Source organism: Saccostrea cucullata, unplaced genomic scaffold (genome assembly GCF_032062105.1).
Source record: "Saccostrea cucullata isolate Sc308-1 unplaced genomic scaffold, CSIRO_AGI_Scuc_v1 ctg7473, whole genome shotgun sequence".
Taxonomy (NCBI): Eukaryota; Metazoa; Mollusca; class Bivalvia; order Ostreida; family Ostreidae; genus Saccostrea; species Saccostrea cuccullata.
In genome coordinates, this window is record NW_026927705.1 from 12,337 (window position 1) to 28,908 (window position 16,572).

General features: G+C 31.0%; 2 protein-coding genes across 3 annotated transcripts; both read left to right on the top strand.

Annotated features, from left to right (window-relative positions):
* The first annotated feature begins 2,820 nt into the window (after nucleotides 1-2,820).
* On the top strand, nucleotides 2,821-8,421 carry LOC134275302 (uncharacterized). Of its 2 annotated transcripts, XM_062757580.1 has the most exons (3): nucleotides 2,822-3,471; nucleotides 6,303-6,392; nucleotides 7,964-8,420. In XM_062757580.1, the coding sequence occupies exons 1-3, from the start codon at nucleotides 2,928-2,930 to the stop codon at nucleotides 8,365-8,367; spliced, it is 1,038 nt and encodes a 345-aa protein (XP_062613564.1). In that variant the 5' UTR covers nucleotides 2,822-2,927; the 3' UTR covers nucleotides 8,368-8,420. The 2 variants fall into 2 exon arrangements, with proteins under 2 accessions (XP_062613565.1, XP_062613564.1); XM_062757581.1 differs by lacking the exon at nucleotides 6,303-6,392 and having other exon boundaries at nucleotides 2,821-3,471; nucleotides 7,964-8,421.
* A 5,431-nt stretch (nucleotides 8,422-13,852) lies between these two features.
* LOC134275303 (uncharacterized) lies at nucleotides 13,853-15,487 on the top strand. The gene is made up of 2 exons (XM_062757582.1): nucleotides 13,853-14,483; nucleotides 15,084-15,487. The coding sequence occupies exons 1-2, from the start codon at nucleotides 13,853-13,855 to the stop codon at nucleotides 15,485-15,487; spliced, it is 1,035 nt and encodes a 344-aa protein (XP_062613566.1).
* The last annotated feature ends 1,085 nt before the right edge of the window (nucleotides 15,488-16,572 follow it).

Below are 16,572 nucleotides of genomic sequence, written 5' to 3' on the forward strand. Positions count from 1 at the left end.
ATTATGCAACTGTCTATGATGTCAGAATGCATGGCTTTTAATTCTTTATGGTAAATGGTTGTATTAAGAGTTGCGAAGGCGTATAAGTCCCATACCGGTGAAACTGTTAGGGCTATAAGTCTCCTATGAGTCTTCCGTCCGTCTGTTTATCTGTCCGTCTGTCTGACCCTCCATTTGTCAGTCTGTCGCACTTGGTTTTCCGCACTTTTTTCTAAACGCTTGCAGATATTGAGCTGAGTTTTAATATGTAAGAGTATCTGGATAAGTTAAGGGTCACATTTGAATTTCTTTCCGTATCATTGATTTTTGACGAAATTATGACATTTTTATTTTTTATGATTGCCTTAACGATCAGGATTGTGATGCACTAAATTAATGTTCTAAGCGAGCTTGTATTCTTAACAGAAAAAGGGAACCCGGCAGCTACATGTATTTCTTATGCAATACTCTTTATATGTTTATTGAATTTGGTTTAGTTTTGAGATTTCAAAATTTCTTTAAGTTTTTTTTATAATTTTTAAATAATCACACCTGATGTAGACCACTTCTCAAATATATTGGTCAACTCTAATATATCACTGCTTCACTGTTACTCTGGCTGTTTTTATACAAAACATGTATACATTGATTGAATTATAGTTATATTATTTTTTTTTTAAAAAACATATTTCTACTTTAGAATGTTTCTATCTATATATGCTTGGGTATTTTCGCTAAAAAAAAAATAAAATTCAAATCTAAAAACTTGAACAGATTAAACTAGAAAGAGAGCTATGGGTATAAGTTGGATTACCACTTGTAGAATTAAATCCCAGTTCCTCTAAATTACATCTGAAATAAATAATGAGTCTTTCAAATGAAGACAGTGTTGTTATCTGCTTTTTTCTGCTTATAGATCATGAGTAATAATCAATCTGTCCAGCAGGACTATAAATATATGGTAAATAAGAGCATGAACACGAGTTAGAATTATGTTTCAGATTTTTGAGATCTTATATGTTTCACAATGATATTTTTTTGACATTTGAACATTTAAATTCAAGAAGTGATTAAGTGGTGTAGCTAGGTTTGCGGTACTATACTTAATTTGTCAAATTCTTCCAATTCGCTTGTATGTAGAGAATATCAACGCTCCTCTTTAAAAAAAAAATCGCTCAATTATCTATGTTATCTAGCATATTTCGGGACAAATTATAAAACTTTCTCCTGCTTGTCCCTATAAATTCTATACAAATGTTCCTCCGCATTTAACTATGGAATTTCTGAATTTTCTATGTACCAATTAATTCTTCTTCAATGTCATTGAAAAGTGTGTCGTATTTCAATTCGTTTTCCCCCAATTTTATCATGGTTATGGAATGGGTCCCGTATCAAATTCCACTCATGGTCTGCTGTAGCGATGCCTTTCCGATTTCTAAAATCAATTTTGATTATATTCTTATCTCTCAACCAATCGGGTAAAGCCCTTCCATGGTAAACAACTTGTAACACGTGCATCTATGGTGTAATCCGAATTATTTCTGTGTACATTATCTTACTAATTATGGAAGCTTTAATTAATTTGGTTCAATGAGGGAAGCAAGCCCTAAAATATTGAATGAAAGAAAAAAGGTCTCACGGCAACGGGTTGACTCAGGACTCCTGGGATTGCAAGGAAGCCCCAGCTTAGACTTAGTTATATATTGCAGAAATGCAGGTGTCACAACAGTATTAATTTCTGCTATATATTCTTACCACAAATGCGCAAGTTTGAGTAGATGTAACTAATTCAAAACAAACTTCTGAGAAGTTTCCTTTTCAGATCTTGTAAAACCATTCTTTATAAAGATTTTAGTACCAAAAAATACATAGCCATCCAGCAAGGCACGCAAGTTTGTTTCGGTCGAAGTCGAGCAGGTGTTTGAAAATCTAGTCCAGGGCCTAATCACTCCCCACTCTTGACAGTATACAGAAAAATCAGCACGCCCTAAATTTTAATAGATCTGGTCAATACAGGAAGTTTACATGTTGTTTTTCATCTCATAAAAAAATGCAGCTCCAGTCTCGTATCAAAATGCCCGAATCGGAAGGGAAGATTCCGGGATTATTTTGCGTCAGCCATGATTTGACGTGAACCAAAGTGTAATACTGTTATGACACCTGCAATCCTTTATCTTTTATCACCAATTTCCTTGGAAAACTGATGGGAGTTCCGTTAAGTCTTAAAGGTATTTGGACACAGATTTAAAGTTAATATTTCTCTATAATATTACGACTTATATATTTTATTAGCATTTCACACAAAAACTAATTAAAAATCTTATTTCATATAAAAGTTATTAATTTAAACTTCAATTTTTTTGGCGGGTTTGATTTACACATCCTTGCACTTTCACAAATTTTAATTTTATTCTTAATACTTAGGAATAAAATGAAATAAGATTTTTAATTAATTTTAGTGTGAAATGCTATTAAAATATACAATTTGTGATATTATACAGAAAATATTAACTTCAAATCTGTGTCCAAGTACCTTTAAAGCTTGTTTCAACTTTTGAGCTCTTCAGACTTATAAAGTAGTACATGTAATAATTGATCTCTCTTCTATATCCCTCCAAAATTAACCTTTCTTATCTGCATTTTCTACTCCTACATTTGCTATATACCTTTTTTGAGATGCATTTTTCTCCTTAAGTCTTGAGCACTTCAAATCTTAATTTACAAAATTTTCATTTGCCCATTATGACGTCAGTACAATAATTCAAAAAATGTTATCTTAAGTCTCAGGTTGATCTTGGGAAGTTCGTACTTGACACTAGACAAGCTAATGCTGTTATATTTTTATGCACCATCAGCAAGAATAACTGTTTATTTCACTATAAATTTGAGGTTGTTCTTATTAATATTTAATCTGTGGACGGTAAAGCACATAAACACATTAGCAAAAAATGGCACATTTACTTAGATGTTTCGTACTTTGCCTGTTAAACGAGTGTTCAAATGCTTTTTCATTGCTGAACAACCACAATTTCAGTATTGGAAATGTGACTGGAGGACTAGTGACCAATGATGCGTTGGAAAATTCTAATAGTTTCCGTCAGCGTCTGAATCAAGAAGCTCTTATTCGAGTGGCTCTGGTACAAAACGTTCACTCCTTAATGAAAGATATTATGACAGTAAAGAATTCAATGCTCGTGTTAGAAACAAATTCGGAAAAATTTAAACTTGCGACTGAAAAGACAATTTTCCAGTTAGAAGCAGAAATAGAAAAGCTTAAAACGGAAAATCAGCGTTTAAGGAATGATAATGCGGATAAACATCAAAAATTAATTCCTTATGTTAATGGAACATTTCAAACAGTTAAAGACTCAATTTCACAAATGCAAAAAAAATTTCATACAAGGTTACAGATGATTGAAGAAAGAAAATCGAATGTGTCATCTACTGCAGCTTTGGAGACGTCTTTGACAAAAGTTTCAATTGAAATTAAAAGTAAGTAAATAGAACTAATACACTTTGTGTATGCTAATACCATTTCAAGTCATTTTGAATAAACCATTATTAAAGAATTTTATAGCATGAATACTTATAATTTACAAATAAGGTATCATTTTCTGAGTTTCATTGGGATGTAAAACGGGTTGGTCACGTGATCAAATCCCATCCCGGAGGGCTTTATGGAAGATTTGATCATGTGCCAACCCATTTTACATCCCAATAAAACTCAGAAAATGATACCTTATAACTTATATTTACATTTGTGACTGATTTATTACAAATAGTAAGATAATCAAGAAAAGTTTGAAATCCATCACATTTTTTTCAAAACTCAACTGAACTAATTCAAATAAATTGAATGTGTTATTAACGTCGATCGCTTATGACGTCACTATTAAATTACGTAGTTTGCTCATGACTAAACAATCAATTTATGGTCACATGACGAACTTGTTTTACTGAGATGTAAAACCGTCTTCTTCAAATAGTGTTATATAAGGGAAACATTTGCAAATGTAAATATATATCGTATAAAAGTTAAGAGATATTTTAAAATTACAGTAATCATCTTTATATGATGGCAAATTTAAATATCTTTGATAAATCAACACAATTCTCTGAAAGTTTGCTAGTCTGAATGTATCATTTTTCAACGATATAGCATTTATAAATTATATATGCGTTTGGTTTTTATCTATTGTTCAATGGAATACCAAGTGAAATCATCGTCAATTATGCGTGAACTGTCGTGAAATCGATTTTACTGTGGTTGTATTAAAACATTATGGAGAAATAAGACGTATATAAAATGATATTTGTGTACTTCTTTATTGATAACACATTAATTAAAATAATGATTCAATATTTTAAAAATCGCATCGAATATTGATATGTCAATATATTGAATATTGATTTAAGTATGTTTTAATTACGTGCTGAATTGTATAAATTGTACGAGAAATCTAAATTACAAAAAAAAATATAGTTTCAAAGCTGAAAATGTCCTCAGAAACTTTGCTGTAAGAAAAATTCAGGCAATTTTAAAACTTTTTTTGTAAAGTAACATTTTAGCACTTTTTACCAAATTTTGTGGCTTTGCCAAACATAATGCTGTTAAACTAAACAAAAATTACTTATAAAGTTAGTGATTCACACATTTTAGCATAAATATTTGAATTTTAGGAATAAAAAATAATGTTTGTGTTATTTATCCTTAACAAGAAAAAAAATCACCAGCATAGGATATGTAAGAAGTTATGTTGCTTACAATCGTAACAAGTTTCCGTAATTCATTGATTATTTATAAAATAATCTAAAACAAAACCCTATTTATACAGAAAATGCTCCAACAATTTTTTTTCAATATTTCATATTAGACAATTAAACATCGGAAAGGTTTACATCATTATTTCAGAAATTACTGGCATCTTTAACATTTTGGATAAAATGATGTTACATTTACATTTGTCTACTTTGTTTGATGATTTGACATTTTGAACCTTTTCTGATCAAAATTTGTCCGTTGTCTGTCGTTGTCGTTGGCAGCATTGTCGTCATCGTAAACTTTTCAAATTTTCTTCTCAATTGCATTAAGTAGTAAGTACCGAGCCGATTTCAGCCAATCTTGTCCCATTGGCCTCTCGTTTATAATTTCAGAAAAACGACTTTTGGGAATAATGGAGCTAGCAGTAAAAAGTACAGATTATCTTTTTTCAGTATTTCTTTTCACTGAACACGCTTTCATATTTAATGAAAATATGATGAAGAGCAAACATAAGAGGTGGGATCAAATGCCATGGAGGCGTGGGCCTCTTTTGCCGGTCGGTCGCACCACCGTGCGCTCCTTGGCTTGATCGGAATATAAAAGAAAACCTTTCATCAATTCAGTGTGTAAATACTGGACTAATAATTAGTATGAAAAACTTCAGTCAGCATTTGACTGAATGATAAATTATATTTGCTGACAAGGCTATTTCATCGACCAGAACTTACAAAATGATGACTTTAAACGAGGCAGCTGATACTCTCTTTTCTACGATGGCCGATATCAGCCATGACAGTTTACATACAAATTTAAGGGTAGCGTGTCAGTGAATTGTTTCACATGGCAGTCTTACCTTAAAGCAAAGTGGCGAAATGTACAAGCTGTCATTCCGTGATGTCAAGTTACTGTGGCATGATACACACTTTGCTTTTCGTAAAGTGTACAGCGTGTTCATACAACTTCGCTTGATGGCACTTTACCCTTAAGTGCAATTAAAATACTTTATATCCAAAAAACAAATAAATGAATAAATAAAAAAAGATAAGAGTTTTAGTGAGAATGCTCTATCGCAATTAAACCCCAATAAGATAAATTATTCGTCTTTTAATTTTGTTCTCAAACAAAATTATTGATTAATATTTCCAAAGACTGAGATGTGAAAAATAAGTGTTTAAGTATTGTCTCTCATTTTGACTATTTTGTTTATCGGACAGACATCGATCTCCCTGGACGATGTTTGTTTTGTTTTTTTTGTTTACTTTTTTCTGTAGAGCTATTTATAGTTATTGTAAGAGAGGCGTTCATGACGCCTATAGCCAGGACTTTGCTTTCAGCAAAGCCCAGCAAAAAATCCAACTTGCAACTAAAGACAATTTTCCATTAAGATGCAGAATAAGAACGGCTTAAATCGGAAAACTAGCGTCTACATGTATATAAAAAATGAAAATGCAGATATGTGTAGAAAATCGATTCCTTATGTGGACTGAACATTTCAAAAAGTAAGACTCAGTTTTACAAATGCAAAAAGGTTTTGACACAGGGATTTTACAATTTTTTTCAGGGTTACAGACAATTGAGGCACTGAAAGCAAACGTGTCATCTGTTGCAGCTTTAGAGACGTTTTTGACAAAAGTTTCCTCTCAGTTGGGAAGTAAGTTAATAAAACTGATATCTTTTATGTGTTCTGTTACTATTTCCTAATCAATTTGAATTGCATTGAAGTCTATCAAATTCATCACAATATTATAATTGTTTACAAATATTTACTTTAAATATACAATGGTTAAAAAGTTTCATTACATGAATGGTTGTAGATATTGAAGAAAATATATAAATTTTCAAAAAAAAGTCTAGAACAATTCAAATGTTTTACTGAGCGGGCAGACTGAGATGGTGGACCAACTTAGCGCTTACGTCACAGGGTAGGCGGGTAGTCGGGTTCAACTATACTAGTATATTATTTGCGTTCGTTGCCGTTCGACAGAACTGCAGCTAAACGAAATTTACTTCATGACATGTCAAAGTTAGAAGGAATAAGAAGATTTATTGACTGTGTTCTCAGGCAAAATGCGTTTTGTCGATCTCTCAAACCAAACAATTTGGTTCTTGGGTACGAAAAAACGCTCGCTGCTCGAGAACAGTCAATGAATGTAAATTTTGATAAATTAACCCAAAGTCAACTGTTTTTGATCAGACTTTTTAAAAGGAACACAATTTTATAATCTCTTATTTAGCTTTCCTATTCTTGTTTTACAGGGAAATTGTCACATAAATTGTCACTGCTGATTTGTTTACAACTTACATTTTCTATTAATTTTCTTTGTAAAAATTACATCATCAGAGTAATGAACTGAACTCAAAAATCATAACATTTCAATGACAACAGTTTTTTTTAAACATTGCATTATGTAATGAGGCGGGTCTGTTATTGTTTTACCTCTTAAAAAGTCAAGATCTAGTAAATAACTTGAGACTAATTTTTTGGTGCCAGATCCATTATGACGTCATGAACAATTTCAACTTTCTTTTCCCCGTACTTTACGACTATAGCAAAATTATGTAGAAAATGGGGTATTTTCATATCATTCAATTTGATATCATATGAAAAGTAAACCGGATACCTATATTAAATTTGATATTGATTTAAAGAGGAGGCCATGAACATACTTATTACCGTTTTCTGAGAGACTGTAAGCAATCTGGATACATTTCCTTTGCCGAATACGAAAAAAACTCCCATATTCATGACTGGTTTTCTTAATTTTTCATTGACAATGACAGTTTAAAATACAGTTTTTCATCTTGTTTACCTACAAATTATAACCCGAGACACCTTATTTGACCAAGCTTAATTTGTAAAGCATCAATAAAGGACTTTATTTCTCAAGTTTGATAAATCTTAGGCACCTTTCATTTACTAGATTTTGATCTTAACTTACTTTGATAATTCGTTTTAAAGGACCATTTTTAAAGGATAAATTTTTTGTTAAAAGAAGTGTAAGATGTTTGACATTGAAACGCACAAAAATACGCGTAATTTTCAAATTAAACATTTTTTTCAAATTCCCTTTTATTATACATGTTATATCATATATCGGTCTGAAATGCTCTTACAACATTTCAGTAATGATATTATATACAAAATCTTTGAAAAATACTAACTTTAATTATGTATTACAGCCCCAGAAAGCTAACAAATAATTAATTGTGCTAAATTTTTAGACTTGTCAAAGAGAGTAGCTTTCACTGCTGGAGTGTCGTCTACTAGCAGCTCCTGGAGCAGTGGTACCTTGGTGTACAACAAAGTCATCAACAACGTGGGAGGAGGACATAACCCGAACACCGGAATCTTCACCGCACCAATGGAGGGAGATTATGTCTTCTATGTCAGTATCCTAAGTTCCGGTATCAACTCTATAAATATAGATATTGTTCAAAATGGATCTAGCAAGGTCCGAGCAGGGGCTCACGTTGCGCACTTTACTGATCAGGGCGAGACAGGTACAAATCTTGTGACATTAAGGCTGCAACAGGGGGACACGGTGTGGGTTAAGCACAACAGCGGTAAAGGTTATCAAACCCACAGTGATGCTCCGTTCACCACGTTCTCTGGATTTCTGATATAAATTACCTACAAAGAAACTGTAACAACAATTGCTTCAATATATATATATTTGTAATTAAGAAATAAAAATATTGTTATAACAAATTTCAAAAATATTTTTATAGGTCCTAAATGGGCTTCTGTACCACATTCTCTGGATTTCCTGATATAAGTTACCTACAAAGAAACTGTAACAACAATTGCATCATATATATATATATATATATATATATATATATATATATATATATATATATATATATATATATATATATATATATATATATATATATATATATATATATATATATATAATTTTAATCATATATTCCAAGCTCTCTGATTGGCTTAAACTTGGTCACATGATTTAGTATATAACAGCATATAGACTTGAGTTACTATTTATAGAATCTGAAATGCATATCGACTTGATGTTTCTTAAAATAAAGGTAATTTTCTGTAGAACAAAAAATTAATAGGAAAGATTTCACAATTATAGCTAATACATTATATGACTTGATGTTTCTGAAATAATATATATATACTTCAACTGGTATCTAAATTTGTAATGTTCTGTAACTCATAAGACGTAACAATGGCCTGAATTAGGATCTACTTAATATTAGAACATATTGAATATCTTTGTTAAAATTGATACAAAACATAATCAAAAAGATGTACATTTGTATATTTTCAATTAGTAAATCCTCTAAATTATGTAAAAATCTAAAAATGTCAAGGAAAGTTTAACTCAGTTATATTAAACAACTATTTATTTTGATTTCTAGTCTCTAAGTGTTTAAGAGAGAAAACTTGTGGCTTGTTCCCATTTTTTTTCAAATTGTTTTTTTTATCAACCTCTGTAAAAAATAATATAACAAATGTAGCCCTTTAATTCGGTCAATCCATAGATATATCGACTTCACAGAAAAGCATATCGACCTCGCACTTCGTGCTCGGTCTATATGCTTTTCTGTGAAGTCGATATATCTATGGATCAACCTCATCAAAGGGCTATATTCATATAATATATATATATATATATATATATATATATATATATATATATATATATATATATATATATTTTATTTTATATATATATATATATATATATATATATATATATATATATATATATATATATATATATATATATATATATATATATATATATATATATATATATATATATATATATATATATATATATATATATATATAGTTTCAAAACAAATGAAGAATCGGTACAGTTTTTGGTATATTAAAAAGTAAAAATCCAAAAATATCACAAAACATTTACTAATGTTTTGTGAAATGTTTTGTGATATTTTTGGATTTTTTACTTTTATATATATATATATATATATATATATATATATATATATATATATATATATATATATATATATATACATATAGAAAGCACAGAGAAATTCACTTTTACAAGGATACTCACTTCCGCCCCCAGCCCGGGGTTGAACTCTCGACCTACGGAATCTGTCTCCTAGCAGTGTAGGAACAGTGCGTTAGACCGCTCGGCTATCTAGGCAAGTTAAAAAACTTGCTTTCGATGCCGATGGAATGCTCACAACGCTGCCCTACACTACACGATCATTGAGAATGGAAGTGAGATACAGTTATTTGGACATTAGTTCTTAGAGGATCGTTACCAATACATGTTGAGATGATATTAATTTTATTTTATAAAGCACAAATTACAACAACTCTTAAATTAATATAACTGCCCTAAGTGAAGGAATATTAATATAGAAAGCACAGAGAAATTCACTTTTACAAGGATACTCACTTCCGCCCCAGCCCGGGGTTGAACTCTCGACCTACGGAATCTGTCTCCTAGCAGTGAAGGAACAGCGCGTTAGATCGCTCGGCTATCTAGGCAAGTTAAAAAACTTGCTTTCGATGCCGATGGAATTCTCACAACGCTGCCCTACACTACACGATCATTGAGAATGGAAGTGAGATACAGTTATATATATATATATATATATATATATATATATATATATATATATATATATATATATATATATATATATATATATATATATATATATATATATATATAAGAAATAAAAATTTTGGCAGACATGAATAATCTTATAAGTAACTTTCAAATAAATGATATTCAATCATATATATAGTATATTTGAAATTAAGCATGAATGAATAAATACGATGACCGATCAAGCAATCAGGGAAATATCCTAAAATCTGCAGATTAAGATTTCGCTTAGGTATCAAAACACTCCTTGATTTGTTTAATATTTTTGAACTTAATACAATATTGTTGCATCAAAATTATTGTAACAATTTAACTGTTTTCATGGGAATTTGAACCTAGATTGGATTGAAAAATATACTTATTTGAAAATGTCATTAGTACATAAACGAGTATTTCACTCTTTTGGATAGTAAAATCTATTTTAAAAACATTTTTTTCTCGTCATGATTTCTCTTCAAAAAAAATCTAAGCAAAGTTTTACATTTTTTAAAGAAGTAGATATTGATGTGTTCAAGAAAATCATAATCTTGTTAAACTCTTTATTTTTTTATTTTTTTAGAAATTTAAACAACATTTCACAGATAACCTTTAAATTAAATCATTTTTTTGTGTTTACATATAATTCACAGCTCTTGTGTGACTACAGAGAGTACACATATTTCCCATCTTATTATTTTTCTTTGTCTACTTCGATTGTACGTATATTTATGTCTCATACCGTTTTCCATCCAAACAGCTCACCGAAGCTTGTTTTTGCTTAAACTATACAACAGGACAATTGTCTGATAATGAAGTGGCAAAATTTTCTGCTTGGATGGAACGTTTTGAGCTATCTTTAGACACGCCTATTTCTTTAGAAAAGAAAAATCGGTCAAATGATTCAATCGAATACCTGTAGAACAGGTATTTCGTAAATATAATAGCCAATGAAATTGACGGTCTACATAAACAATGAGTAAGCACGTGTTCGACTGATACATGTGCTATGCGAACTCCAATAAACATGATAAAATCGTAGTTATGTACAAATTCGTTGCAATGCGTGTTTTATATGAGCGGGAACTCTATACATAGCTCTTTCTTATTCAAAAATCTTCATTTCAGTGTAACTCATGTTGCTTGTCGCAGAAAGTGTAGTGTCATGAAACATTACGACGAATATTCCTTTCTCGTTTCTAAAGAAATGGGCGTGTCGTTATGTTATAATTGACGTTCAAAACATGACTCAGAACGTTTCGTTCAAATGGAAAATTTTACCATTTCAATGCCCTTCATTGTAACAAATGACGAAATATTGGATTCACAAACAAAGAGGGTAATCAGCAAACATTATAACATCTAGTTACATAACATTTCATCAAATAAATACCCTTATTTCCCTGCAAAAATATTTTCACAAATACCAATAATACTGATTAGTTCAATCACAAACTTTGAAAAATTGTTCAAAAGTTTATAAAAGCAAAAAGATGGCGAACAATAGAATAGGGCCTATCAGGCTTCAATATGACAAAGAATATTGTGCATTGTAAATCATAAACACAATAAATGATACAAACAATATCATTAAGTTTCCAAATTAACAAACATTGTGGAACAAATTGAATCAAAATGAATAATACAAAGTAGCTAAAATCACAAAGTGGATGTACAAAAATTGGGGAGGTGGTGGGCAAATTAAACTCAGAGTTTTGATGCAGCTGCAGTATTTTCAAACGGAACGATGATGCTACTTCTCTGATGTAAATAACTGAATCAAAAATGTAAATAGAATTTAGAAATAAAGAAAAACAAATGTGGATATGATGTAAATCAAAAATCTCTTGATTGAGATATCAATAGCAAAGAAAAAACTATATATATGTGAATTTCAAATTGATTTAAACCACCAAATTAAGATGATCTATTAAACAACCAAACAATGATCTCAGATTTTGCTCAGATTGCAAATTTCAAATTGCAGATTTTTTCTACTTCTCTTTAAATCAAAGAGGGAAAAGCATTGCTTTAGCGCTAGCACTCCTCTCCCTTCAGGAACATCCATTTTCTCCCGATTTAAAAAAGAATCACTCCTGCTATTTCAGTAAGAAGTGTATTATTAAGACAGATAAATGCTTATCGTTGATAAAAAAAACACAAGATGTTTTTGCGAAATACTGATGCCACCGTATGGCAACACAGCGAAGGTTAAACTTTCTCAAATGCAGATCAAATATGGTACCTAAAGTAGGGCATTTTTACAAGAAATACAAGTTTGAATTATATAAAACCAAGTGCCACTTGTTCAAAGGGTTTGACCAAGGTTATCATTTTTAAAGGTAGGACAAACTCAAGGGTCAAGGTCCAAGGGTCAAGGTTGTTAGTTTCTAAAGAAAGGTGTTTCAAAAATTACATATATGGGAAGTATGAAAGCGTTGGCCTTTACTGTTCCAAAGGTGTGGTCAAGGTTAAAGTTTGAAAAAAGGAGGTGGAACTCCAAGGTCAAAGGGTCAAAGTTGTTGATATTCATTGAAAGGTCTTGTCAAAAGGATTACATATGTGAAGTATGAAAGCTCTAGCCCTTATTGTTCAAACGTTTTGACCAAGGTTAAAGTTTGTAAAAAGTAGGCCAAACTCTAAGGTCAAGGTCAAAGCATTCCATAAGAAAAAATATAAATATATACCCGGTATCACCATATCCTTAGTATATAAGTGAATTTTCATAGCGAAATCTTTGTAGTCCCCGGGTAAAAAAAAAACATACGGACAAACAGTTATGGTATTTCCGAAGGACGCTTTCACTGTAAACCGATTATGTAAGATTGCTTATTTAGTTGATTGATAGTGAGAATACTGTACACAATCCGATTTCCGATCATTTGCAACTCAGTTTTGAGCACACAGAGAGACAAATGCTGAAAAACTTCAAAATTGATTGTTCTAATTTTTTTCCTTGATATGCCCTAATGCAATCCATTTGTTGAAAAAAACGATATGATTTACAAATATAGTCAATTTAATACTCCTTTGTGTAATTTCGATTTTGTCCCAAAATATTGTCTACATTTGAATCAATGCATATTTCTCACCAAATAATTAACTCCCCTGTGTACAGCAGGTTTTCGTAATTTAAACATTTTAAGCAATTCCAATTCACTCTTGCTATTTACACTCAGATTAAGCAATTGAAATTATCTTTAGTATCCCCAAATTAAATTGGAATTTTTATCTCATGTAGATAAATAACCCAAAATTGTTTAAAGAACAAACACGTGTAATCTTAGTTTATTGACATCTTAAATTATCCCTTTCTGGAAAAGTGTATATCAATTGAATCAGATGAAATTCCAAATCTAGGAGAAAAGAAATATTCCAAAAACTGCTTATATGACATCGTTTACAGAATAAAACACGGATTTCAAGATGTGTAACCGAAAACTAATTATCATTACAGTTTCTCTGTTTTTATTCAATACTGAAGAAGTATCTTGATTGCTAATGCATGGAATTTCAAATACGAGTAATACGATTCCTGGTTTATTGGGACAATGTCGAAGCCACAGAAATAATGAAAATTCCTCAGAATCTGACGGAGGAGGTACAAAACATCAAGAAACAAACAGAAATCGATAAATCTACTAATCGAATATTAAAGCAAAATTGTACCGTTCTTGGCAAAGAAAATCAGTCGCTTGAAAACAGATTATTCCTTTTGGAAGTTTGGATGAATAAGCTAAATTCGTCTAAGCTACCTTCTAGTGATGAATTAATGGTCTATTTGAGAAGCTCAAAACACATAGTTCAAACATTGGCTGCAAACGAAGAATACGACAAAAATCTAACTCTGAGACTGAATGAAGTGGAGGATAATTTGCCAAAATGTGATACGCAGAACAAAAACTTCACTCAGCGACTTAATGAAGTAGTGAATAGTTTGCATGAAAATGAAGCATATGAGAAAAAAGTAACACAACAGCTCGATGTTGTAATGAAAAAATTGGAAGACTTGAAGGTTCAAATGCGTTACATAAGCTTATCACTATTAGATGTTTATTCTAAGACGGAAGAACTAAATACAACATTATTCAGAAATTATGACGAACAAATAAGGGAAGTGTCTGCAAGAATAACTAGTATGTATTTCAGTGATTTTTTTATGTATACAAAACAATGAGAATCATTTTTAAATGCGTTTCCAATTATATCAATTTCATAGAAGTATATGCCTATACATGTTTTAAAATCAGACTTTTTAATTTGAGGTCATTTCAATTATTAAGATCACATCTGTAGTACACACACACACACACACATCCTCACACACACACCCTCACCCTCACACACACACACACACACACACACACATATTGATGCATCAGCATTAATTTACAATTACTTTTGACTGGTTTTGAATAAAAATGACATAAGTGTAAATTATAAATTCCTAAAATATGAAGAAATCGTAGATTTAATTTTCTTCTGGGTACATATTTGTAATCTTTTGTCATTCATATACAAAACTTTAAAACATAATGCTTACATTTTATAACATTATTATATAATCCAGATAAATTTCAACTCTATATAATATTGATTTTTATTAAAGTCCTCAAGATGAACATAAATGCATTAGATATATTACTGATTTCTGAAAAAGTAATTTGTTTTTTTTTTTCCTTAATTCATTATCGATGTATAGCAATAGTAGAGTTAAAGCTAATAAAACCTTACAGATATTACACAGAAAGTAGCCTTTACGGCCGGTGTGACGTCACAATGCAACTCCCGGAGAAGTGGTACACTGGTGTTTGATAAGATCGTCTACAACATAGGAGGAGGGTACGACTCCAGTACTGGTGTCTTCACAGCCCCTGTAGACGGAAACTTTGTTTTCCTCGCCAACGTACAAGCTTATTCGAATCATTACGTATTTACATATATAGTGCTTAATGGCTCTGCTAAAGTCACAACAATGGCATTTAGTGGTTCGTCTCATCAAACATACTCAGCAGGACCGAACCTGGTGGTGCTAAAACTTCAACAAGGAGACCGAGTTTGGGTTAAATGTTACTCTGGGGCTGGATATCATACCCAAGGTGATGCTCCAATGACAACATTCTCTGGATTCCAAATATGATTTGATTATGTAAAAATATTTCAGGCATTCTTTTATGACGTAATAAAGAAAAAAATAAAACATACTTGTATCAAGAAACTGTTAGTCGATCATTATTATGCTTTGCGCATCAAGTAAGTGAGTGTGTTTTTTCTTTCATCTGTACTAGTTGTTAAATGATTATTTTATACAGGATGTTTTGCTCTATCCAATACATAAGTCATAATTTTCCTTGTGTAGATTAAAGAATTGAACTTAAAAACTGTATCTCTGATTTTTGATAAATCCTATTATTTATACGTTACAGCCATTTGTCCCTTAATGTTACCTATTTATTAGCCTAATTCTCCATTGCCTTAAATGATTCCCGAACTAAGCAAAATATAAAAAAAATCCTAGATACAGTTTTGTAAACACACACTTGAGACGCAATCCAACCAGTTTTCAGAGAAATTGGTCAATAAATAAGGGGGTTGAATCCTTTGAAATAATACCACCAACTGTTTGATCTTGATTTACAATAGAGGGTAAAAACCCATTACCTAACAAAATCTGTCAAAGCTAGAAATATATGACACCTTGGAGACAGATTTGGATACCAGTCACATAGCCATACTTAGCCATACTTCCTATGCATATTCACAAGAGTGGGAGGTTCTAGAAAATTGGCAAGACCTCCTATTTTATGATTGTTCGTGATCTGTTAGATTTCCTTCCTTAACTCTAGAAGCCCTGTAGTTTAATAACTGATAAACTTTAGTGAGGAATTCCCAAGGTGGTGACAGTGATATTTGAAATTGTGTTATAGCGTTAACAGAAATGAAACAAAAAATAGATAGATAACACGGGTCCCAGCTTACAGAGGATGTAAAATCATTTTCCTTGTTTGTAAGATTCGTTATTTGAATTACATTTTAGAGTAACTAAGATTTAAATCTTAAAGTGGTAATCCAACTTATGCACGTAGCTTTTCAGCCATCCTTCCTATGCATATTCACAAGAGTGTATGTTTCTTTTCTGTATTTCAATATGTTTAAATATTCCCCAAAATCAAAATAATGTTGAATTACCTATATTTGTTGCTAAAGCTCCATAAAAATCCTTAA